This window comes from Charadrius vociferus, unplaced genomic scaffold (assembly GCF_000708025.1).
Source record: "Charadrius vociferus isolate BGI_N301 unplaced genomic scaffold, ASM70802v2 scaffold324, whole genome shotgun sequence".
Classification (NCBI taxonomy): Eukaryota; Metazoa; Chordata; class Aves; order Charadriiformes; family Charadriidae; genus Charadrius; species Charadrius vociferus.
This window is the reverse complement of record NW_009648041.1, coordinates 1003639-1030735: the sequence shown is the minus strand read 5'-3', so window position 1 is coordinate 1030735 and position 27097 is coordinate 1003639. Positions and strand designations below refer to the sequence as shown.

General features: G+C 43.6%; 1 protein-coding gene across 1 annotated transcript in view; it reads right to left on the bottom strand.

Annotated features, from left to right (window-relative positions):
* RYBP (RING1 and YY1 binding protein) overlaps positions 1 to 27097 on the bottom strand; it is a 51501-nt gene that overhangs the window by 19728 nt on the left and 4676 nt on the right. Inside the window, 3 exon segments of the mRNA XM_009883610.1 lie at positions 21944 to 22113; positions 22116 to 22164; positions 22166 to 22224. Of these exon segments, the coding sequence (XP_009881912.1) occupies positions 21944 to 22113; positions 22116 to 22164; positions 22166 to 22224 (278 nt within the window).

The window sequence follows — 27097 nt, the reverse complement described above, 5'->3', positions numbered from 1 at the left end:
ATCAATTACATAACTAAAGGGCTTTTTAGACAATATATTATAAACCTCTTTTCTCCTAATAAACGCATACTAATTATTTTATAATAGCAAACGCAGTAATAAAACAACTAAAGGAAAGTCTTGAAAAGCACTGCTAAGCAGTTCAACTGTGTTGTGTTTGGTTCAGGTTCAAGCATACCATCCAGCTCTCAGCATCACAATATCCAGGCACCTCGGTCTCAGGTGTATTTATCAAGACACCCCTTGGTTAGGTTTATTTCCATTTAACTAAGGGGAAACTCTGACAAACAGCAATTTGCTCACTTGCGGATGACTACAGCAGAAGAAAATAAATGAAGTTTTTCTGAGCCCCAGGACTACTCCACACTGGCAATACAAATCTACCAGATTTGAGAAATTACTTGCTTCTAGAGATTTACAAAAATGACTCTGTGAGATTCTACTATGTTATGTTGCTTCCTCCTCTAATTTCTTCCTGGATTTGTGCAGCTAATTGCTTATCACCAGAATTTCCAAGTTAAAGCAAGCTAAAAACAGAACCTTGTTTTTACTCAAACGCATTACGGAAAACAGCGTGGACAGAGTTGAGCAACCACATCCTAAGGAGCTCATACCCTCACTCTGCACCAAAACGGGGAGTGAAAAGACCAAAAGCTTTCGGGGCTAGCATAACTTCGTGAGCAATTACACACATACAAATCATCTAGAGGAAAACCCAGAAAATATCTGCTCATCATCACCTCTTCCCATAATCTCTGGGGTCACTTGCATCAACAGCAGCAAGTGCCAGGATTCCAACCAACATAAAACTTCCCCATCCAGCTGCAGTGCCCGCCTGAGACAGCCCTGCCCGCTCCTGCCAACGGCTTTTCAAACCCACCAATTCCCCCTGGTCAGCTCTGGATGCAGCCACAACGTCAGCTGGGTCGACACCGATGCAGCGGCGAAGAGCAATGAAGAAGGTCGTGAGCACTGAATCCCTGGCACTGGTATTTGCAGCCTGACCTGGAACCCCAAAAGTCTATTTAACATCTTTAAAGACTGAGTGGCAACTTTCAAAACCATGTAGGCTTAAGTTCCCTACCTGAAAATAATCACTTCTGCTAGAAAAATTGGGGGTACGCAGGGCAGGAAAGGTTGAGGCAACCACCTTAATGCTGCAATAACACAACTGCTCACTTTTCAAGTAAGTTTCCTCAGAAGAAACTAAAAGCAATCAAACAACACAGAAAAACGCATGGAAATTATCATTACGGCACAAAAACAAAAGCAGAAAAGCTTTTATGTGCCTCCTTTTAACAAAACAAAGTCTAATTTTGAAACAGCTGCTTCACAGACTCAAGCCCACGCCCTGAGGCAGGGGATAGGTTTGGTTTTGTTTCTGTTTATTTCACAGTTTCCCTGTTTATTCGGCTTCTTTCCTCTCCTGGTGGCAGCCAGGGCAAGTGGCTTTATCCAAAACCAACAAGCAGTTGTCGCCCATGACAGCCACTCCACGCTGTGCTTTGAAACACAGGTAACTACATTCTTCTGAACTTAGAAGCTTCAAGTCTTCAAGGAAAAGGTAGCAAGTCATCCCAGAACTTGCTTGAAAAAAAAGAATTCCTGTTTTTTTTCCCCAAGTGTCATATTAAGCTGAAAGAAGGCAGTGAAGGTGAAGAGGGAAAAGCCAACAAGTTACACAGTCTAAGCCTGATGTAGCTTAAATGCTACTTACGCAACTGTTAAAAACCCAGAAGCACAAGTTGGAGGAGAAGTCTCTGCTCCTTCCCTGGAGGCTGCAGACATTTCCCAGAGATGCTGGGTCACCAAATGCTTGGGAAGCGTCCGACTTCTCTGCTTATGGACAAATGCACTGCAGTGGTGTTTCAGCTAATACATCCCACGCTGACGTTTAACCACAGTGATACCAATTCCATCAAGTTAACAATTTTTGCCTCACACAGGCAAAGGACTGATTTACTGAGGGACTGGGGCTGAAGGAGGAGTAACAACATGAACCTTTTAAACCCACAGTTGTAGTAGGAACCCTGGACAGTGGACATCCTTTGCAAACAAGTATGCTCACTTTGACATCGATGGTAGAGCTGTTATACAGAGATTTCCACAGAAAGAAGGCATTTTGACAGAGCATAAGTCTTGCTCTACTTCCTTTGGGAAAGGTGTGCTTGCATTAAGGTGTAAATCCAGGTCTACAGTGCTATCTCAGGAACATCCAGCCAGCAAAAAAAGGAATGTGATTGCAACGTATATAAAACACCATGCTACTCGTGATACTGTAATGTGGCTAACGGTAGCAGCGCTGGGATCAAACACATCTGACGCCAGGAGAGGACTTCAAAGCCCCACACTGACCACAGTGAAGCCTGTGTCTTGAGCACGTGCTGCCACCAGTGTCAGCGGTGGTGGCCGTAGCCAGAGTACAGGGGAGCAGTCACACCGGCTGGCTGAGCACATCTGATTCTCTCTGCAAGCCGTAGTCCACATTCACGGTTGTGTTTTACACAGCAAAATAAAGCAGTAAATGTCACATGGGGCAAAATGAGCAGCAAGGTCTTGATGGTTGGGGTTATGGCATGGACTGAAACAGGAATCACTGGCAGGAGGGCATACAGATCCTGTGCCGCTATGTCTTCAGCATCGTCAGGAATTGTTCTGCGGCCACGCACGCATTTGCTGTGCGGATACACCTTCAGCCTGAACAGTGCTCTTCCCTCACCACGCTGCACCAACAGTCTCCCGTTCCTCTTGAGTAAAGGTCTTCACAGTAACAGCTAAAGCAAGTTTCACCAGAACAGACAGACTCCCAAAGTATTTGATAAAAGTAGTCACCAAAAGAAGATGTTTTCTTGGAAAAGTGGATTTTTAATTCAAACAGACATTGTCTCTTAAAGGCTACCATTTCAGTGACTGACATGTAGTGACATAAAATACCTGATAATAAGCTTATAAAAAGAACCTTGAACCATTAACTCTAATGAAGCTGGCCCGTTAACGAGCAGCAGACAAAGCATGCACAGTGCCCACTGTAAAACCAGGACGCAGGCCTTTCACAAATTATTTCTTCACTGCTTCAAAAACAAATAAAACCACCACAGCAGCTTCACAGGCATGCTCATACGCTGCTTTTATAAGACAGGTTCCAACAACAAAATCTCTTTTGTATTTTTCTTTTTTTTTTTTTTTTTTTTTTAATTCCAACAAAAATCTAGGTTCTTTGAGAAAATCACTCACCTAACACAGAGTCTAAGGTGCTGGGGTTGGTTGGTTTTTGTTTTGGTGGTGGGTTTTTTTTTTTCCCCCAGAATTCTACAGACAAGCGAAGCAAAGCTCTCCGTGCAGTTAAATGATTTTAATCCTATACGCACACACCCTCTACACTGTATACAGGTGCACAAACAAGTTGCCTGGCTAACAAACACTCAGGGATGAGTAAACCTTTTGGATGCTGCAATACCGATAACTGCATTTTACAGAAAGCAGCAGCAGCACCAGTAGTACTAGGGTCGCAATGGTCTGCTGGTTTAAGTTCAACAATTCCTACAGGAAGATATAAGCTTAGTCTAAACCAACCCCATGTAGTTAAAAAAAACTGACCCTCAAACTTGGAAGCCTGCTTTCAGGGCAACCACGCAAAACTGGACAAGTTATTCTAAATACTTTGTACATTACTGCAATCACAGCATCTCTCAAATTCTTTCAACCTGGATAAGATACTTTTACATCAGTTGAACCACTTTTCGTACTCATCTAAACTTCCCCTCTTTTCAAACTCTCAGGAGCAGCCCGCCCATTGCACAGGTCTGAGTGGGTAAGGACCATCCCTGCTGCCTTGGGACAGCAGCGACGGCAGAAGCCTGGTACGCAAACACGCCTGGAAAAGTAAGAGACAGTGAAAGAGGCTGTGAATTACTAACACCTGCCTACCCACTGAAGTATAATTGAATGACTGCTTTCCTTATTCAGGGAGGTGCAGAAGAAGTACAGGTCTTCTCATACCTCAGATGTGAGTTTAAAGCGCTCTCAGTTGGCAGTAACACACAGAAAAAAGTCACCAGCTGGGACAATTAACAGCTTCATTTTGAGCCTCTTGTTCAAGTGAATAACTCTTCTACTCAGACATACTATGGGAAACAACCCTTTCTCAACTGAACAGATATATTCAACGCACTCAGCTAAAACCCAAATGTAAAACCTGTAAAGCCCCCGACGTTTGGAAGCAGGGAAGTGGGAAGGGGACGAGGGCTTCAGCGTCCTCCTGCCATGCCAGAAACAGTCCACTAAATCAACTCCTGCTTTTTTAAAACCAGATTCCCAGGGAAACTCAAAACCAAGACCATGCATCAGCCTGTAGAAGAGAAGGAGAGATGTCTACAACATGAGTTATTTCAGGACACGCAGAGACATGTGAAATGGGACCTAGAACTTAGTGTAAGCACCAAATCCTTAAATGAGATGTTGTAAAGTAAGGTATGGGTAGATTTCACCTAAGATGTTGTTTACCAGAAATATTCCAGGAAAAATGTATTTCAATTTAATAGACCTATGTTGATTTTATCCACAGTGTCTATCTACTCAATCACCATTTCTCAGAATCGGATGCATGGTGGGAATTGAACTTCTTGGTGGAAACAGGTGTGAACATTTGTTGGGAGCTGCGTTCAGTTCTGCCTTACCTCTGTTATAAATAGAATACACCTTCATTAAAACCTCTCTTCGTTAAAACATCTCAGTTGTGGCATTTATTTCGTGCCACTTACTGCTTGGATTTAAAAAAAAAAAAATTACACTTTTTCCTATAATATACTTCACACAGTGGCTGAAAAGACTGCTTGCATAACGAGTATTATGCAATTTCCCAAATAAATAATACCCTTGTAGGGGGGAAGATTCCAAAGTCCCGAAGATTTTCAAGGCTGCAGATTTGGCCTCAAAAGCAAAGAGTCTGTAAAAACTGCATGCCATCCCAAATCTTCCTGGTTATTACTGACATCACATCAGCACATAAAGATCCCATCAGCAACAATGCTCCACTATGCATTAACAAGACAACCTGGCAAAATACATGATTTACCACCACAGTACCATCTCTAAAGAGGATGACAACAGCTTAAAAAAAAAAACCAACAAAAAAACAACAACAAAAAATCCCACAAACAGCATGAATGCAGTTAAGCTTATAAAGCTGTGCTTTGGTTTGGATAGCTTCTAGTCCTTACATGGTTTTATTAGATCAGTAAAAAAATAAGCAAACAAACAAAAAAAAACCCACCCAAACCCAAATGACACACACCCCACCAAAAAAAAAAAAAAAAACCAAAACGCAACTTTATTAGTCATCTTCAGCCCAGAGTACTTTGCCAGTGCAAATACAGTAGTAGAGCATCTCAAGTGGAAAAACTACCCTAAGAAAAAAGGCCACCAAAATACCATGCAACTGAGTGATCATCAAGATGTTTAAAAAACAAACAGCCCTCACACTGTAAACAAGCACATACTTTAAGTCACAAATGGTCCAAGTAACTCAGAGAGAGCAAACACAGAAGTAGAAAAGGAAGTCCAAGTGGCAGCACAAAGAAAATTAAAAGAGCAGGGGATTTGGCAAACAGACCCCAGTGCCCACCAGTCCCCTACCTTCACATTTTGACAAACAACTTTCACAGGCCTGAAAAATTTTTGCTTCTCCTTAATTTTTTTGTTGCTTTTATGATTCAGCCTTTCCTCTTCCCTGGTGTTTCTCTCATCTCCGCTCGGCCCCCAGCACACAGTGCTGGTGGTCCCAGCACACTCCAGCTCTCGACAGCCAACACTGATGCTGACCCTGTTCTGGGAAAGTCCACGTGCACCAAGCCCTGCTCCAGCCGGGAATCTTGGACCCCCACCCAGTGCACAAATGCAGCCTTGTGTTTGCACTGAAAATAGGCTGAAAGTGAAGAAGTGATTCAGTAAGTAAAAGCAGCCCATATAAGTTTAAACTCATTTTCCTTGAAAATTGAAGAGGTCCATTGCAAGTTTCGGATCTTGGAGTTTCACCAACTTCAATTGGGTATGAGGGAGCAGAGAAGAGGGGCACCGAGTTTTGCAAAAGCAGCATCCATCCTGCCAGAAACTACAGCCATAAAATTACACTTTCAACTGAGCTAATCAGCCACGTTCCAAACAGAAGCTGCATTTATCTCCCCAGAACAGCAGACTTTTTTTCTTAATTATCCAAGGTCAATGGCAGTGAATATTGAGCAAACTGACACTCAGCAATGTAGATACAAAACTGGAGGGTATGCAGCCTTACATTTTCTTAGCGGTAGTATCACATTTTATTACAAAGCTGCTCCATTTAGACGTGAGAATTACTTTCTAATTAATCACCAACCAATACGTTTGATAAGGTACCTTTTTAGAAACAGAAATACCAAGTTCTGTACCAGCAAAATTCTGCCTTTTCCACAGAATCACTGAGGTGCAAAAAACCTTTAAGATCATTGAGCCCAACCATAAAACTAACTCTGCCAAGTCCACCACTAAACCATGTCGCTGTCACATTTGCATGTCAACTAAGAGAAAAAAAATATTTTAAAATGTTGGAGTAAAGCATAAGGGTTTAAGCCAACAGAAGCCAAGGGAATAATAATTACAGTAATTTTTTAACAAACTCATCCAGAATTACAGCAACGCCTCAGAACTTTGATCATCATCTTTATGTGCTTAAGGTACTCGCAGAAGTTAACAACTTGAAAGCATCACACCCCCGGTTCAATATCTACAAGATGGGAGGTCTCAGGTGCACAGTCTCCTCTGCTGCCTTGCTGAAATATGTAACTTTTCCAGACAGGTTCGAGCTTGTTCAAAAACAGAAACTACTTTGGAAATCTTAATCACCATTTCAGCTTCCCTAAAAACACACGTGGTAAAGGGCTGACAGAGTTTTCTTAGTACTGTATAACAAAAAGGTAGTGCATAATTTCCCTGAAATTTCTATTCAAAAATGCAACAACAAAAATGCATAATATTCTCATAAGCTGAAGAGTTATATTTCAGACAACATCCATAATTACACAGCAACTGAAGACTTCTGGAATCACAGAAGCAAAGAGTAGCTCCAACAAGCCTAAGGAGAGCCTTAGGGTTCTTGGTTTGACCCTGTCCTGCTGCTGCAGACATCAGAGAAAAAGGGGAGGAAGGGGAAAGGCGAGAAAGGTGCTTCCACACATCTCATGATGAAACCAACACAACAGCAACAAGTCTGCCCTGACTGTAACGGTCCTGGGAAGAAATGCATCAGCTTTTAAATGCCCGGTGGTCCTTAGGCAATGCAGGGATTGCATGGGGCTGTATTTCTTTCCAAGTTATGTTCTAGTTTCCTAAGCTTGATGACATTATATAACTATTAATTACATTGCTGTTCAGCATGCTTTTAACTGCAACATTCAAACTGCTTCCAGTAGCTCACTAATCCAAAGTACAATCCTCTTGACAGCGACTGACAGGTTTGGAGTATTCAGTTCTAGCTGAAAGGAAGAAAAAAAACCCAAACCTCTCCAAGATCTACAAAACAATCGAATCTCCTGCCTTTACAAGTGATGAACTGAGATACTGAACAATATCCCTGCTGACCAGACTCACAGCTGGGGCAGGGGCTGGGACACGCTGCCGCTGGGACTCCAAGCCTTGCGTTAACGCACTAAGTAGCTCGCTCAGCGCAATGAACGGCAGATGAGGAGCAGCTCAGACCTACAGAGTGGTAAAACACAGAATGTGGATGAAATATAGAGAAGTTAAGAATGGTGGGCCTGGTGAGGCAGCAAGCCGCTGGGATTGGCATGCTGATGTGGTGCCATTTTGGGGATTTTCCACCCTTCTGACGGCACAGCTGGACACCATCGGGTGCCCGCTCCGCTAGTCAGAGAGATGACCCCCGCAAAAGCTGGCTGTGCTCGTACCTCAAAACCCAACATCCACCCATCCGGGAGCAGCCGGGCAGCTCTGAGAAGCAGCTTGAGTCACGCTGTGCTAACACAGCCAAGGAAGGTTTCTTCCCAAAGGCCACCTTTAGATTTTAAGAAAAACAGAAAATTGGGTCTCTTTCGCGTCTTCGTTATCACAGACATTGAAAGGTTTCAATCATCAGCTACCAGACCCAGCAGACCCCCTCCTCGGACCCGTGCTCTGCCTTCGCCCTTCCCACCCACTCCGCCAGCATGAATCCTCCTTGCAAGCTCCAACACAATTCTACATGCATTATTTATCCCTCTTGCTAAGTCATGCAGTGGGATAATTACTTAACTATTGTAATGATATTTTGCAATGGCTGTACTCTATTATTCTAATTGAGTTTCATAGGATTGCTTTTGCTGCATGTTTTGAGCAAAAGAGAATATTTTCCTGGAGTATAAAAAGCTAAGTTTGACATTCATTTTAAGCTTAAGAGTTGGATGTCAAAAGTGAATTTTAGGAGAATATTAATGTATTCTTAATTAAAACAATGTTGATATATTACTCAGACTTTTGCCATCTCTGCTAACAACCACTGAAGACATGTTTTTTCATAAATCTAATGAAATATAAAAATAGTTATTAACTATCTGTAAGTGTTAATCACAAAGTTTTTTTTCCCTTCAATAGGATGTTGTTTTCCTTGTAAGATTTCAGTTAGCGTAATTACCAAACATTTGAAAGGTGAGAGATCTGCAACATTTTTATTCACAGACTAAAAGCTTAAGTCAAAACACATTTGCACATCTTGCTTAACATCACATTAAATTTTACTAAGATAAATGCTGAGCTTAGGACTCGGAGAATTGTTACAGTAAAACACTAAATAAAATCAGTCCTTTCCATATACTCAACATGATATAAGCTACAAAGCAGAACAGCCCAATTAAACAATTATTTATGTCTCCCTAGCCCCAGGATACTCTTCAGGCTATGCATGATTCAAGATGTACTTTTAAGTTTTGTGAAGCGATGAATAGGATTTCAAAAAAACAAAACAATAATCCCAGTAGTTCAAAACTGGTAAGAAAACTTTTTCTGCCTCGAGCCAGAAATTCTTCCAGGAGGAACCTTACTTTAAAAGCTGCTAACAATAATACTCCGAACGAGAGCAGGGAGGAAAAGCAGCAAGCTACTGATAATTGACCCATCTTACCTACTAATAACCTGCTGGCTATATACGCAAAGCCATGGATACATCTCCATGCAGAAGGAATATAATCTTTTTGATCCAAGTGAGCACACAGATATATGAGGACTGGCATATTTGTACCATAATATCAAAACCAAGAATTTTGTACAGTTGGCGGTAGAAAGACTACACTTCAGACAGATGAGACTCATCGAGAACTACAGCCCAGCAAAATTTGATGATTATCTTTAACTTTCTGGGTATTTTGTTTCTGTCTGCTTAAAAGCAAGAAAATGTTTGGTCACCATCTAAGACACTTGAAAAAAACCCACAGATCCAAAGTTTTATCAGTCTCGAGCCCTGTTGAAACTTTAAAGGCTCCAGGATGACAGAGCAACGAGCGATCTGAGGAGTCCTGTGCTTACATGGACACAGACCAAGCTCTTCCCCTGAGTATCATCTAGGGCTTTATACAATGCAAGTCATTTCTCAATTCTTTTTTATCTATTAAAAATATCTCCCTGGGAAAAAAAAAAAAAGAAAAAAAAAAGAGTAGTCTTGGAACAAAGCAAGATCACAAAAGATACCCGTGCTAAGTTTCATGTCAACTTATTCCCTCCTTGATGCATCGGACTCGCAGGTCTGATCCAGCCCTTGCAGCTGACAACAAAGTCCTGCACTGACTTCTGCAGCCTCCGGACACAATTCAGAAAAATCAATGCAAAGAGCAAAAGGTCACATTCTCCACCAGCGTCAACTATACCTGTCGAACCAAAACGGAATTGCAAATGCTAGCACACTCAGAAATAAAGCAACCGACAGCTATTAAAGCAATGTTGGCACCTGTATTCCCACATCCATGACTAAGTAAACCTGTTCCTTACGCTATATGCCTTTGTGTTTAAAAAGAAAAAAAAAACACACCAAAAAAAACCCCAAGCACCACTCATGCGTGTGACAGGCTTTTAAAAACATGTAAGTGTAGTACATACAGAATTCAGAGTGCCAGTGGGAAAGTCAGTCTGGCTTATAATGCAAAAAAAAAATAAGGCAAAAGGCGAAAAACTGAAGAGATGGAAATAAAACCAAATTACTGCTAGCTGTTATGTCTCACTTTCCCTGCACATCTGGAAAAGCCCCAAGAACTGGCACAGAACTGTAACAGGTACTTTATCGTGGACCATCTTCCCTGACTTGCTTGACATGCCTGGCCCTTGGCAGAAGTAAAGCCTTTTCCAAACACAAGCCCTGAGACTGTCCTCACGTTTTACATCTCTATAAATGCATATGCTGAACTTGGAGGGGCGATCTCCCATGCGTTTTACAAGGTAGGCAGGCAGCATACGGGCATGACGTTCTACTGCCCTCTTCACTGTTGATTTTTGCATCAATTGCTTAATTTGTAATTGGCAAAAGTGTCATCCTCTTCATACAGACAGGGAAGCGTTTGTTTATCATAAAGTTTCACTATGGCTTCTTTGAATGCTGGTTGAATAACAGTGACTGTCAGCACAGCAGTGTAAATTCCCAGCACACACTTGTACGTTCCCAGCTGATGCAACCTAGGAGTCTCAACGAACCCCCCACAGGTTTAAACTTCTGAATGCAAATGCGTAGTCCCAGCTTGTAGAGGTGCTGCGAAACTGCAACTGTCAAGAAGTCATTTAACGAACCTCAAAATTTCAGTTTGAGCTCTGGTATTACAGGCTGTCCCTGTGGATAGCCCCATTGTCCCATGGACACTAATAATGCGCATCTCAGATCCATTAGATGTTCTTGACCTCAGAAGTTAAGCAACTTACAACTAACTTGAGTCACATCCGGTAATAAGTACTTCTAATTAATGACTCTTAATTGCTGCCAGAGTACTGTATTTCCACGCCCATGGTTAAGCACGTTCCTTACTCTGCTAACCCACATGTACAATTGTGCAACAACCCCATGCCTTTAGTAGCCATCCAGCACACAGCTGTGCCATTCCTCCGGTGCTTTAGGAGCACAGACACTGCTGTACACGATGGTGAAACGAAGTGTAAAAGTCTACCCACCACACCATTCCAACAGTTGTATCATCATTTGTTTTCTTGCTGCTCTTGCTCTTATTTTTAAACAATTATCTATACAGTTCAGAGATAGGCAGATAAACATTGTTTTTAAGTCTGACTTCACCTGCAGTTTTTGAGAAAACACTTCAGGATTTGAAAGCGTTTTCCAAAAATTAGCTTAACCTCCAATAAGCTGCATGTGGTAGGGACTTTTTACTATATTTGCTTTATAGACAGGTAAACCTACGCACGTGACTTACCAAACTGTCCAGAGTCACAGAGAGTTAAAAGCTGGAGGGGAGGGCAGTCCCACAACAAGCAGTGCCCTGGGTGCCACCTCTCCACTTGCAGTGCTGGCGGGTACACAGAAACACCCATCAGCCATCCAGAGTAACGTTTTTCTGCCAACATTTATAGTTTCATTGTATGTCACGTGGGAATTAACCATCTCTGGATACCGAGATACTGCTTATACAAGGTTTGCAGCCCTGTATCCCATTACAGAAGCACTCTTGCCCACCCAGGCGCAAACCCACACTTGTTCTTGATGGGATCACTGTTACGGCAGCTCTGCCGAGAGGCAAGAGCCCCAAAACGATCAAAGCAGCCATGGAGGAACAGCTACTTGCAGGTTAACTTGTCCTCCCTGGGCAAATGATGATGCCCACAGTCTGGAGCACACCAAGCTACCTTGAAGTTAACTTATTAACTGCCACTGCACAACGGCACACCACCCAGCTGTCCCTCGGACAAGACACCCAACGCCATCAGACGCAACTAGAGTAAATTCTGCAACCCACCAACTTCACTTTCAACGTATCTCCTCCGATTAAGACATACCATCCTTTGAATCCCACGCTGGCATCAGGCAGCTGCCAGTCTTTCCTACACACGTCAAGCTAGTTGTGTGTAAAACACAATTTTAAAAACTGCCAGGCTGTTCTGTTTTCCCTCTACATGTTTAGGGATCACCTGCGTTTCTCTCTACTCAATAAGCTGGAATTACTTCACATGCACTTCAGTTTGGTTTGCGTTGAAGAATCCAGAAAATCTGATTCGTTTTTCAAGAGATCCTTTGAACAGAGATTCATGAGACCTCATCCAGATATTTCTTGCAGAATCTCTTAGAACCACCAGGAAACTTTTCTTGTAGGTGGACCAAGATTTGTAATGAATGCTTGACACACGAGTCTAGTCAGTAAACCTGTCATTACAGATAAGTAATATAGTAAGATAACAGATAAATAATACAGATAAATAAAAGACACATAATTCCTCCAAAATAATTCACCATATTTATGACAAGCGGTTTTAGGCAATACAGGTTTACAAATTGCTAATACTATGCCGAAACATTTCCTAAAGCTTATTAAATATTTTTGTTAAATTGATCCACACCCATGACTGTTACAGGTAACAAATGAAAGCGGTTTTGTTTCTCCATAAGGAACCTGTAATAACTGAGCAATAGCAGCAAACAGGCACCAACCAGAGCTCCCGCACAGTATTAGCATTACAGAGGAAAGCCTCCCCTTCTGCTGCTAATGATGTGCTCTACCCTGTATCCCCAGGAGACGAATGACTGCACTGGCTGATTGACTCCATCACAGGGCAATCGTCCATCAATGTATTGCCTCTCTTACTGAAATCTCATCTTGGGAAGAGAAAGTGCTCAGTACCACTTCCGAAAAAAAACAGTGAAAGCACTTTCAGAATAAGAGCTCCAAGATATATAATTAGAGCCAAATGTTGCAGCAGAAACACACATTTCCAACAACCTGAACATATATGCATGCTTTGTCCAACCAGGACAAGTAAGATTTATGCCCTTCTGCTGATCTAGATGAGTTTTTAAACAAAGGAATGAAACACCTCCCATAGACCTAAGTTTCTTGATCAAATTAAAACACAGTGAATACAATCATACAGAGTAAAAAATAGCAACCCGAGGATATTAGGTAGCCAACTCACTAAAGGGTGAATTCCAGCCTCAAATCACACTAACATCATACTATCCCCACTGACACCTGAAAATAGAAGTAAAAGAAAATACAATTCCTTCCATGTACTTATTTGGTACACAGATAAAAAAAAAAAAAAAAAAGGGGAGTAACCCTAGTCAATTAAGAACTACCCTTATAATTTAAAGAGTACTGAACATTCGGGGCCCAGGGGGCAGGGGGTAACCCAACACTCCACACTCACCAGGCAGCATTCTGATCAACTTTGCAACATCACTGAAGCCACCAAATCCTAGTACTTCTACATCCTCCATCCACCTCCCCGATTCAAGCACATTAAGTTGCCCATGAATTACCCGGAAATAGTTCCACCTGCACAAAGATAATTTAGTTCAGGAAAAATATTTCAGATTATCATCAGTCTGTCTACTCAGCAATATAAATCTGAAGGCAGCTTTATCTCAGGCAAGATTATTTTGTCTCACTTAGCACCCCTGCATGTTACAAGCAATCCATCACAACTCTGAAATCCTGAAGAACAATCTGCTTGAGAAAACACGTCTAAACATTTATTCCTTGTTTACCCCTAAACAGAATCTAAAACTGACTTGTTTTGCTTCCATTTTATTTAAAGACAACCAATCTGATAAGATCCTCAAACTAAAGCTCCCAGAACTCCTGAACATATTCCCATGTAAGTTGTAAATATAGTTTCTGGAAGTTTGCACCTCCATATAGCAACTGACATAAAGCATACACTGTGCTTACTGAGATGTGGAACATTTCAGCTCTCAGCAAATTGCCATAAAATGTATGCTTCAAAATGTTTCTCTGTCAGAAGGTTAAAATCAATTTGACTATAACAAGACTTCCACTTCTGCGGTAAAGAACATAATTACCAATTTTTAGTATTTTGATCCTTGTAGCATAAGGGGTTACTCCACAATCCCAGGCCAGTGTCTCAAATAAGACCACATACCGTTCAAAATCAGGTTTCCTGGTTTCACGATCCATACTTTAGATCCCTACAACCTCTTTTTCTCACTCACTTCCAGTATTACTCAACAGAAGATTGGCTGTGGGTGTACTTTTAACTTTCAGAAACACAGGCAGCACTTCAGTAATAAAATACTAAGAAAACAATGCCCAGTTTTAGCCAGTCAATTTTGTTTTTTCCAGGAAGAAGTTGAGACTCACCTGGCTGAAGATTCCGAGTTACTGAGGAGTCAAAACCCACCAGGCCAGCAAGAAGTGATGCTTTTCCCTCTCATTTATGTTTGAGCCAGTGAGAATTACAATCTTTCCAATGTTTAACAGGCAGTGAATTTGTTGATGTACCAATTAGCACTCTGCTACAAAGAAATGCTCCTAATTAATAGCTGGCTTATGGGAAGAGGGATGTTAAGGATTTGGTCATACCTCCAGATGTACCGAAAAAGTGTGAAAGGAGCTCTAGTTGATATAAAGAAAATCTGTCTGCACAAAGAGACAATCAATGTATTTAGCATGTGTCAGCTGTAAAAGGAACTTACATAAATGTAATGGAGGCATTTCCACATTATTTCTGTCATATTGTGTAATCCCAGACATCTGCCTAGAGTAGCATGTACAGGTTGCTCAGTATTTGAGGTCTGCTTTTTTTGCCATGTCCTTAATAAACATGAAGGGGCAATAATGATAATTTGCCCTTACCTGTCTGAATCACGCACACTTCAAATAAATCCTCCCAAACCCTTCTGTAAGACCCCTTCCCTCTGGTAACACCCAGATTTCTCCTTTTACCTTGTGAAGAAAGCAGTCAGTGCAAAGAGAGACCTAAAGCACAGCTGCAAGACACAGCCACAGAGTTTGTATGAATCTTATTTCAGGTCAGAGCTAAGCATTACGAAACTCCAGCACACCTTGCGAGTGACCTACATTGTGGGACTGAAACCCACTAACCTACAGAACCACCCGAAATCCCGCCAAACAGGTCAGTGGGTTTCCTCAGAAGAATTACACAGACTAGGAGAGATGCACATAATAAGACGACAAAGAGAGCGCATCCTTCGCCTAATGCAGGAGCACTCTGCAAGCTGTATCTCTCTCCCTGCTGCCATATTCCTGCACACCGACAGGACTTCCCACAAGTGCCACGAGCTTCTGTGTTTCTCACCGACAGACGGTGGAAGGACCTGTCTGCTTGTTCAAGCCTGACGGAGCAGGAAGAAAAGGAGCAGCACCACAGCAAGGAACGGTGAGCCAACCAGCAGCAAAGCTGTTTAATTCACATTGCCAACACAAAGCGGGCCTCGGAGCAGAGTACAAGTGACACCAGATTCACAATCAGCCTGGAGTTACAGCAGGGGTATCCAGGCTCTAGTACAAAAGCTGGATGCAGCCAGCCAAAATAACCCACCCAGCCCACAGCACATTACCTGCCAACCTTCATCCCTCGTTGGTCCTGGATCTCACGTACTGCTTTCAAGAACCCAACTGTTCAGCCAAAACAGAGCCCCACAGCACTACGAGTTGCTGGGGAACACGACAGCCAGCACAGGACAGTCAGCCAAGATCCCACAGGAGCCGAGGGTGGCCACAGAGAACCACGCTCCGCATCCACCACCTCCCTCCTCTCAGCTATTGGGCCTGTCAACACTGCACAAACACTTTTCTGTTTCCAGTTCATACAAGGTTCCACTTATTAGATGAACCCACATCAGTGTGCAAATACACCCGCCAATCGTGCAAATGCAGCAGCCCCTCCACAGCCAGCTGACGGGAACATGAAACAATCAGGGCAATTAAGAAAGGCACGCAGAGAAAGTTGCTCGGCTAGAGCGAGGGCCAGTATCCCAGTGGATGCAACGTCTGTTTACAGCAATAAAAGAAAGTTACGTGCCCTCTCCTCCTACACACGCATACATACTTTGACTTTGATTCCCGTCTCCCAAAAAAGCAGTCTATGGAGGAAGGGAAAAATGAGTAATATCCATGCTGCATATTATCAGTGACAGATTAACACACTCAGTGTCGCAGTTAATCTATTAGATCTTTATACAGTCTCCAACAGAAATCAGAGATCGATCTTCAAACCCTTCAAATCCACAGTCATTTAACCCAGATGGGTAATCCACATGAAAAGAGTAACACAGATTTTACTGATATTTAACATAAAGACTTCCCCCCACCCCCCCATAAAAAAAGCATCACAACAGGTATAGCTTTTATTCCTTAATAGGATCCTATCCAAATGGTAGAAGCAAAGCGAGTCACAGCAGCCACCACAGTACCCACTGCGTTTGTCACCTACAGCATTTCAAGCACCCAATCTGACAACCATAGCAAAGGGGTATTGCCAAAGTGCTGCACGTCAATACTGAGGATCCTCCCTGCCAAGAATGACTCCCCAGAGGCGCTGAGACCCAAGAGAAATCCTGGGGTAATGGTAATGAGATCATTAACAGCAGAGTCAAACACTAGCAAAGAGCAAATCAGGACACAACTCTTATTTCTTTCAAACAGCCCAAGTACAAGACACAGACTTCATGCCAGTGTTACGCTTGCACCAGAATGACAGATAATAGCTGATCTGAAGCTGAACAGCTTCATCCGCTCAGATGAAGTCTCACAGACTAACTCCATGCTAGTTAAAAAAATAAGTGCGGCATGAATCTGTACCAGTAGTCAGTTTATGATGGATCAATACCCTAAGCCATGCGGCTGAAGCACCTGGGGTTCCAGCAGTATGAGTCATGAAGTCAAACTTAGTGCATCATAAAACCGCGGCCCCAGAATTCGGGGCTTGCTGCGAACCACCAGCATTGTCTGCTTGTAAAATGCTAGGTCTGCAAAAGGCTCCTCCTGTCCTCTGCTCCCATGCCCTGGTGGGTTTGCCAGGCCCAGCAAAAGTACCCCTCATCTACAAATTCAGAAAGTAACAGCTAATTACTTTTAGGCAGTGCTGGTAAACAAGGTCAACCTCTGAGACAACAGAGGTCTGAAGAACTCCGTGCACGTGGGCAAACATTTTGCAAACAGGTATCATGCATTCCAGCACTCAAAACCACCTAGGCAGAATTACACTGTTCCCATCCATTACCAACAAAGCGGGGACACGTCTCCAGGATCTGAACGGCCCTGTGCAGCACTGGCACAGCTCCAGGCTGGTACAGACCACGCTTCTCTCCACCTGATCCAACTGCCATTTAGCTTCGGCGCTTAACGGGAAAAAGAGATGCTTTAACCATAGATCTAAATGGCCAATCAGTATAACAAATATTCCAGAGTTAAAGCACCGATGTCCCTTCCACAACAGCTTTTTCCAAACGAATCACATACTCAACTTTTATAGAAAATAACCCACTTAAATAAAACCCACCTTAATGCAGGTGAAAGCTTTTTAACTTGAAACCACTTTGTTTCTAACCTACACCATAGCTACACACCAAAGCAAGTACGTTTAGAAGAACAGTCCTGCAAATAGATGGCAAATAAGCAGGGTACACATTTGTTGTACAGAGGTCTGTATCATCAGCCTGATTCCTCATTCCAGGAATAGCAGGACTATCTGGTGTCTATTCTGGTCAGCCCAGCCTGGATGCAAAACAAGAGACTATTTTTCAATAGTGACATGGACAGTAATTTACATCCTTCAAGGTGCTAGCTTAGATCTTGCCAACATGCAATGGAATTTTCTGGTAAACTGATGGAGAACGAAGGCCAGTATGTATTTGAGACACCTCTTCCACACAAGAGAAAATTCATTTTAAAATTATGGTGAATCATTTCAGCTCAACCTCCCCTCAAAAGAATGGCAGACGAGTGAAACATGGCTGACATATACTCCCTGGGCCCTCCACAATGTTCAAATCACCTGATGCAATCTCCAGACTACCCACTTTGGGTATACAGGTATTAGCAACAAATACAACAGAAATGCTTACTAAGTGCATGCCTTCCACAGGACATACACACTACACCTTGGTAATTTCATAATAGAAAGTCCCATTGTTTTGTTAATTGGCATGTCAGACATCCAGTTGTTGCTCTCACATCTTCCACTGACTTTTTTTAGTGCATTTCTCTGTAATCAAGGCACATTCATGATACAGGGCACGAAGTTTGGACAAGGAAAGCACTTAACCTGAAGTTAGAGAAAAATTAACATCAGAGAAGCTCCATCACATCGCACTGCTTGCCTACTTATCCAAAAGGAAAGATTCAGAAAATAGTAACTACCTCTGTGAAACTGAGGCGGGGGGGCAGCCGAATATTCTCCTTTACAATGATGTCTGAAAGCAATCTCACGCAGAAAAACTCTGCGCAGCCATGCCTGGGAAGAGAAAATAAGCTACAAGAAGAGGTGTACAAGAATACAACATAGGGAAACCATCAGAGAACCAAAGGTGAAGAGGAACAAGAATACCATTAAGAAAAACAAATGGGAGCAGGGAACCATCATCTACTCTCAAACAGGACGACACAGCTCCCCATAATGGGAAATACAAGGCCAAATTCTGCCCTCACATTCATAGGAAATCCAAAGTTAACTTTCCTTCAGCATTTGAAGAAGTAATGGATATTGGAAGGGAACGTGTGTCCATGGAGCAAACTTCCCAGCAAAAGTTTTAATTCAAGCCTTCTCCTGTGTGCAGGAGCTGGTGGGGCTACACCAGAGCAAACCACCAAAGGAATCGCAGGACACAAGTGGAAGTGGTGGCCAGCAGCAGTTCCTTGCACCGTTACACCAATACAAAGAAAAGAAGTATTGTACACCCCAGCAAACACATTAACATCGCTCACTCACAAGCTAGCCAGCTAAATCATCGTCTTGCCCAACTGAATGTTGTGTTGAATCTTAGCCATGACCCTTACAGGAGGAAAACGATAGAAAAACTCAACATACTTGCCTAAATAGAGCGTAATAAAGTTTAACTATAAAATAGCAATAATAAAGTTAAGGAAAGGGAGTTAGTGACATACTGTAACAAATCCAGTATTCAAGTACGTACTACAGGTTTAATATAACCTTTGCACGACAACTCCCAAATTCTCCAGAGATGGATTTGACCTCATTTTTATTCAAAAGTGCAACTGAAATATTTATAAACAGTCCCTTGAAAAAGTATTCAGGTGCGATTTAACTGGCACAGCAACTCTAAAACTCGCTGTGTTAGAAGCTCCTTTTATGAGATCCTAGGGAAAGGGGATAGCTGGATCTGAGAAAGTAAAACTTCTAACTGCTGCCAGCCACCCCTCCCACACACCAACAGATTATATCGAATCTGAAAAAAATATACACACAGTGAGAATTAGCAAACGTCCTAACTAGTTCTCAAATCAGAGAATATTTATCAGCCAAAGTAAATTCTACAGCAAATAACTGGCTTCACAGTTGAAGGGGTGGGGGAAGTTAGGTCACACCAGATCCCAAAAAACCTGAGTATACTGTAATTGCACACAATAATTTGATGAAAACCAGTTGCCTCGTCATGTCTACGATGTCTGTCTTTCACTACTTTGTTGAGTTTTTTTAAAAGTGAGTTTGATAAATTTCCGATAAGTGTTACTGAAGTAAGCCTTAATGAAGCAAGGCATTTTTGTATGTGGAAAAGTGTCATCAACTTGTCAAATTGCAACCTAGAAGTCAAGCTCATCAGACGCCTTATATTTCAAGTAATAAATTATCAATCACAACTCATTAAGTATCCTTACATCAGTCATTTATTTTAAAAAATTCTGAAGAATTTCCCCGGCATGGACTCGTACGTCACATACTGTAAAGCTCAAAGCAATACCACAACAAAGAACTCTGACCTTCCAGGTCTTCTCAACGTACGACGCTCACTCACAACGTTCAATCACTGCTTTCGGTTATATTTATTCATAAATGATATAAATATGCAAGACGACATGATGGTCCATTGAATATTTTAAATACTTTCTCAAATTCTACAAACAAAGGCAATTTAAAAAGAAGCAAAAATGAATAGAAAGCTGATGAATTAAATGAATTAAAATTAGAAGCCATTCATAAGGGTCCATTAAAAGCTAAACAGCAGTACAATGTTCTAGACCCGAGGATCACATCTGCAACTAAGGCTACAGTTCTCAACCCAAAATCATCAACTGCTATCCCTCTTGAGGGCCCTTTAAATTAAAAGACAAAACATCCTACTACCTCAACAAACACTTTGAAAATCATCATGAATAAAAAAAAAAAAAAAGTAAGGGTATGTGAGAGAAAGCTGCTGCTCCCAAAATGAACATCAGCATGGTGGCCAAATGAAAACGATCAAGTCTGATACAAGACACAACCCATATGGACTCCTACATCTCATTAAGGCTCTCCTCCCCCAAACACCCATGCACGTGCTTGACGTGACGCTGGGACAGCCTGCGGTGACTGCAAGGCTACGCACTGTAGTAGCACAGTTAAAGACCAGGCGACTGCAGCATCAACGTGTTTCACCTGAGCCAATGGGGAAGCCAAGGAAACAGAAAACCATAGAAATCAAGCGCTGACAAAACAAGACTGAACAAAACGAGTGAAGAATCAGCTGTAGGTGCATACAGAACACTACTGTCCCAGAAGTTCGACCTTACCCAATGCTGTAACTATGCTATTTAAAATTGTTTTAAGTTCAACGCCTCTGTATATTTTGTAAAAAGCACAGGGATGCTTGCAACCAACATGCATCATAAAACACACAGTGAAGTACTACAGCACTCTGCTGCTGTAACTCAGCGAGTTTCAATGGCCCAAAAGCATGCTCCCCATTAAAAATGTAGGCACTTCACATTGTTTAAAGCACAGCGCGAACAATAACCCACTGAACATGCTTTCACCTCCTTTGTCAATCAAGTCAAGACAGCCAAGTCATGCAAACAGCCTGCTGATGAGAGCATCTCAATACACTGCTTCACTCAAAGGAGGAAAATGATGCCTTTCACAATGAAAATCTTACAGACTACTTCTTTGGCAGAGCAGAGCAATGGGAACTCAAATTCAGAAGGTACAATATGAACAAAATCAGACATCAACATGGCAGAACAAATCAGAAAAAGACAGAAAAAGCAGAGCACCACATGCCTGTTTGAGCACCAACTGATATTCCAGGACAAACTTTCTGATGCCATTAACTGGGAGAGTACGAGTTTTTGGGTTGGGGCATTTGGGTTTGTTTTTTTTTTGAGATTAACTTAACTACTGTATGTCAGCTTCACCATCTCGCAAAGACTCGCACAGTTACTCAGCGCAAGACAATCAGAGAGACCTGACAGCTAAAGCTTTCAGCAATCCGCACCATTCCCACACTGAGCACAAAGCCGATTCCTTTTGGATGACAACAGACACCGAGAGATCAACATCTCAGGAAGGGAGTTGTTGTTCTCGTGGCAGCTTCAGTTTCAGCCGTTTCCTTTCTCACTCCCTAATCCTCAATCATTCCTACTCCTGTAGAAAGCACAGGTAAATCTCCACCCAAACCACAGAAAGTCATCTACCCCAAACTACAGTCAGAACATTTCTGGCTGCCTGCAGATCTCCAAGCCCTCTGTACATCAGCGACAAAAAAGCACAGAATAACAAAAAGAATCAGGTCGCTGCCACATCCACGAAACGTGTCTTCCAGCTCCAATTAAACCCTTGAAAGAGAATTTTTAAAATCCACAAGCTTTTGAACGGGGACAGGAGGGACTGCATCAGGGCAAAAAGGCGGTTGCAACCAGCCGATATCCAGGCAACAGCGGAGGGGGGGAAAAAAAATAAATAAATCAACAAGTCGGTGCAACCCAGCGCGGAGCAAAGGCAGTGTTGGAAGGTGCGGACATACCTTGTGGAGGTGCCTTTCCTGACATCGCAGATGCTGCATTTGAAGGCTTCGGCGCTGTTCCTGAAGGTGCACACGCTACAATCCCAAAAGCCTTCGTCGGCTGCAGGTTTGGCTTGCCTTTTCGGCCTTGAGGAGGGGGAGGGAGAGGGGAAGCGTGTATGTGTGTGTGTGTACGTGTGTGTTTGGGGAGGAGGAGAGAGGCGGCGGGAGGAGGAGGGAGAGGAGGAGAGAAAGAAAACACACACATGAGAGGAGATGGGGACAACGAACAGCAGGAAGGGCTGCCATAACAAGCGATAAATAAAGACAAAAGTTGGTTCAACAGCTCCTAGCCACACCACCGCGAGCCTTGCAGAGCAGACCTTTTTTCATCATACTTTCCCAGTTCCTCAGGAGGAGATGGGGACAACGAACAGCAGGAAGGGCTGCCATAACAAGCGATAAATAAAGACAAAAGTTGGTTCAACAGCTCCTAGCCACACCACCGCGAGCCTTGCAGAGCAGACCTTTTTTCATCATACTTTCCCAGTTCCTCAGGAGGAGATGGGGACAACGAACAGCAGGAAGGGCTGCCATAACAAGCGATAAATAAAGACAAAAGTTGGTTCAACAGCTCCTAGCCACACCACCGCGAGCCTTGCAGAGCAGACCTTTTTTCATCATACTTTCCCAGTTCCTCAGGAGGAGATGGGGACAACGAACAGCAGGAAGGGCTGCCATAACAAGCGATAAATAAAGACAAAAGTTGGTTCAACAGCTCCTAGCCACACCACCGCGAGCCTTGCAGAGCAGACCTTTTTTCATCATACTTTCCCAGTTCCTCAGGAGGAGATGGGGACAACGAACAGCAGGAAGGGCTGCCATAACAAGCGATAAATAAAGACAAAAGTTGGTTCAACAGCTCCTAGCCACACCACCGCGAGCCTTGCAGAGCAGACCTTTTTTCATCATACTTTCCCAGTTCCTCAGGAGGAGATGGGGACAACGAACAGCAGGAAGGGCTGCCATAACAAGCGATAAATAAAGACAAAAGTTGGTTCAACAGCTCCTAGCCACACCACCGCGAGCCTTGCAGAGCAGACCTTTTTTCATCATACTTTCCCAGTTCCTCAGGAGGAGATGGGGACAACGAACAGCAGGAAGGGCTGCCATAACAAGCGATAAATAAAGACAAAAGTTGGTTCAACAGCTCCTAGCCACACCACCGCGAGCCTTGCAGAGCAGACCTTTTTTCATCATACTTTCCCAGTTCCTCAGGAGGAGATGGGGACAACGAACAGCAGGAAGGGCTGCCATAACAAGCGATAAATAAAGACAAAAGTTGGTTCAACAGCTCCTAGCCACACCACCGCGAGCCTTGCAGAGCAGACCTTTTTTCATCATACTTTCCCAGTTCCTCAGGAGGAGATGGGGACAACGAACAGCAGGAAGGGCTGCCATAACAAGCGATAAATAAAGACAAAAGTTGGTTCAACAGCTCCTAGCCACACCACCGCGAGCCTTGCAGAGCAGACCTTTTTTCATCATACTTTCCCAGTTCCTCAGGAGGAGATGGGGACAACGAACAGCAGGAAGGGCTGCCATAACAAGCGATAAATAAAGACAAAAGTTGGTTCAACAGCTCCTAGCCACACCACCGCGAGCCTTGCAGAGCAGACCTTTTTTCATCATACTTTCCCAGTTCCTCAGGAGGAGATGGGGACAACGAACAGCAGGAAGGGCTGCCATAACAAGCGATAAATAAAGACAAAAGTTGGTTCAACAGCTCCTAGCCACACCACCGCGAGCCTTGCAGAGCAGACCTTTTTTCATCATACTTTCCCAGTTCCTCAGGAGGAGATGGGGACAACGAACAGCAGGAAGGGCTGCCATAACAAGCGATAAATAAAGACAAAAGTTGGTTCAACAGCTCCTAGCCACACCACCGCGAGCCTTGCAGAGCAGACCTTTTTTCATCATACTTTCCCAGTTCCTCAGGAGGAGATGGGGACAACGAACAGCAGGAAGGGCTGCCATAACAAGCGATAAATAAAGACAAAAGTTGGTTCAACAGCTCCTAGCCACACCACCGCGAGCCTTGCAGAGCAGACCTTTTTTCATCATACTTTCCCAGTTCCTCAGGAGGAGATGGGGACAACGAACAGCAGGAAGGGCTGCCATAACAAGCGATAAATAAAGACAAAAGTTGGTTCAACAGCTCCTAGCCACACCACCGCGAGCCTTGCAGAGCAGACCTTTTTTCATCATACTTTCTCAGTGGCGACTACGCCAAGCTAACAGCTCTCGCCAGCGAAGAGCAAACATCATCCCCAGGAGAGAAACGGTGCAGGCAGGAGGGATGCAGGAGGGGTGACTGTGGGCTGCACGGGGCTGTGCCCGGGGAGCGGGGCTGCGAGGGTGAAGACAGTCTGAACAAAGTTAACCTCTGGCTGAATACATGAAAAAAAAAAAAAAAAAAAGAAAAGATAATTGCTACTTTAAAAGCAAATTGGTGTAAGTGGCTTAAGGCGGGATATGCTCCTACCATGACATGGGAAAAGCATACCCATGTCCTGTGTTTTAAAGCTTTAGTGCTCTGGATTCACTCACAAGCCACAGAGGTGTTTTTTTCCCCTCCACCGCTGCCCATCTTAACAGTCAAATCATGCTGACAGGGTCACCTCTCTGTATTTAATAGCTGCATGTAATCCACTTACCCTACCCAGCCCCACACAGGTAATTTAACCCTTGCCGGCACCTCCACCAACCACTTGAACTGTGATTTGTACCGACGAAGTCTTTCAATGACTTCTTTCTACGCCACACAAGTTCCCAAACAATACGGCGAGAAGCAGACATACTCCAAGGGCAGAGTTAAGGTTGCACAATTATCACATGTAGGAAGTGTCATTTTCCCATTGCATCTGCTGTTTTCCAAACATTTTTGCTCTTTTAGATTACAGCAGTAACGTTTGCTTTGGGAATCTGTGTGGGAACAGTAACTCAGCAGTGCTCATGAGGTCTGGTAAGCACACGCAGAGTCCTGCGGTGCAATCGCTACCAGAACTTCATGGCAATGATGTTTATGGGGACAAGAAGAACTCTGTGTTTGGGGACAAGGGCAGTGGAGAACCTGGGAAGCAGCACAGAAAGGCAGAAAGCGCTGTAATTTCAGCTTGGGATGAGATGTGGGCGTCTGACTCCTGTTTTCTGCCACAGCTGCCTCCCTTAGCTCCCATTGCCACGTCACACAGAGCGACAGCCACCACAGGCACAGAGTAAGTTATTGTGGAAACACTGAGGAGCTATGGCCCATTTTTAGAAATCAATTTGTCTCCTCAAAAAAGTTTCAGGGTTGCTGTTTTCTTTTCATAGCAAAAGTTGTTTTCTTTCCAAAAACCTACTACATCCTTTCTTATCAATTCCCCTGGAAACCTTCCTTCCTCAGCAAATAACGCTTTCACAGCCACATGTGAAAAGCTTGGCAACCCAAGCACAGCGTGACTTCATTCAGTCATGGGCAGGCACTGGGAGGTGAGCGTTCCCAGTTTATTAATCACTCTTCAAGCCACAGGTGGGTATCTCCGCCTTCACGGATGGTTCCTGGAGGAGCCTGGTAGCTGCTGGTGGGCTGGCACATTGATCCAGCTTTTGGGATGCTGCATCCTGCAGGCGGCACTTCCCTGTTGACTCTTCCAGGCACTGACCCACCAAGATAGGGACCACTGACAGAAATCAGGGCTGAAAATACAGTCAGACTGAATTACAGCTGCCTTGGTGGGGTATTTCTTTCACACCATGGTGTTAGCATAGCGAGTTATCCTGCCAGCCTCAAAATTCACCAAGGTGTCACGGGCAGTGCACCCCACTGAGCATTTGGGGATTCTTAATGGAGTCTGGGCTCTTGCGTGCTCGCAAGGCAGCCTTGGGCAAGTCATTTAGCATTTTTTCTCATTAACTCCAGCACTTGAAAAGTGAAAGGAGTAAATTTCTGGGCTCACGTGTGAATCTATGGCAGTGGTTTTCAAACCAAACTCATTGCAGCTAAATGTTTTGAACTCCACGGTACTGTTCAGTTGGTGGTAAATCCACCTGAAGAAATTCCCACACCCTTGCCTCCAGAAGATGCCGCTTTCTCAGTGGTGCCAACTGTGTGCAACTCCTTGCTTGAAAGCACTCTCAACTGCAAGAGGGTCCTGTTAAACAACTTATTTCCATCTCTCCCCTTCCCCCATCTTTAATGATAAAAACCTTGTAGAGAGACACTGGTTGCAGATGCTTCCAGGGCATGACCAGAGACATGGCGCCAGGCGGGCACGCTCACAGCGGCTGGGAGAGCAGGGCATGAACCTCTCAGGCCAACCTGGCTACCACAGCCTATGCTGGGAGCTCACATGCAGATCAGAGCCCAGCAAAGCTTTGGCTGTGCATCAGTACATCCCTTGTGTCAGGTATGGAGATTTTGGGATGAGGCAGATGGAGCATGGTTACCCCTCTGCACCAGCTCAGCATCCCCATCCCCATCGCCCAAATCATTCCTCACCCCAGCAGCACCGCAGCTGCTCCTGCTTCTTTGCTTCAGCCCCAAAAGCAACCGATGGTCCAGACCCTCCGAGGAGCAGCTGACCAGGGATGCTCGGAGGCACAGCCCCGAGCTAAGCACCCTGTTAATAGCCTCCGAAACCCGGGGTGCTCAGAGCACAGGGATATTTCCCTGCAACTGGGCCATCAGTATAAACAGATTTAAAAAAAAAAAAAACGGGATGCTACACGCGCAGCCAAAGTCAGTATTTGTGCATAGGGTTCAATGCCAAATATAAATATTAACTTGAGCTTCTCAGCCCTGTTGGTCACTGTGGTAAACACGCATTTTTGTCATTTTGCATCAGATGTGCGTAACTTCTCAGAAGCGACTGCTGTCCTGAACGCCCTGAAGTCTAACCACTGGTAAATGACTTTTCTGTGGATTTAATAAGGATTTTGTTACAGAGGAATTGGAATCGGGCTCAGGACAGAGGTGTCTATTAGTTTAACCAGATCTAAAAGGATCAGAAGTGATGCAGCAGCTGTCTGGGGCAGGGAAGTTGTGTATCACCACACCATTAGCACCTTTTAGTAGAAGTGGGTGGAAAGGGAAATTAGCAATTGAGGGTAGAAATGGTGAACCAGCTACAC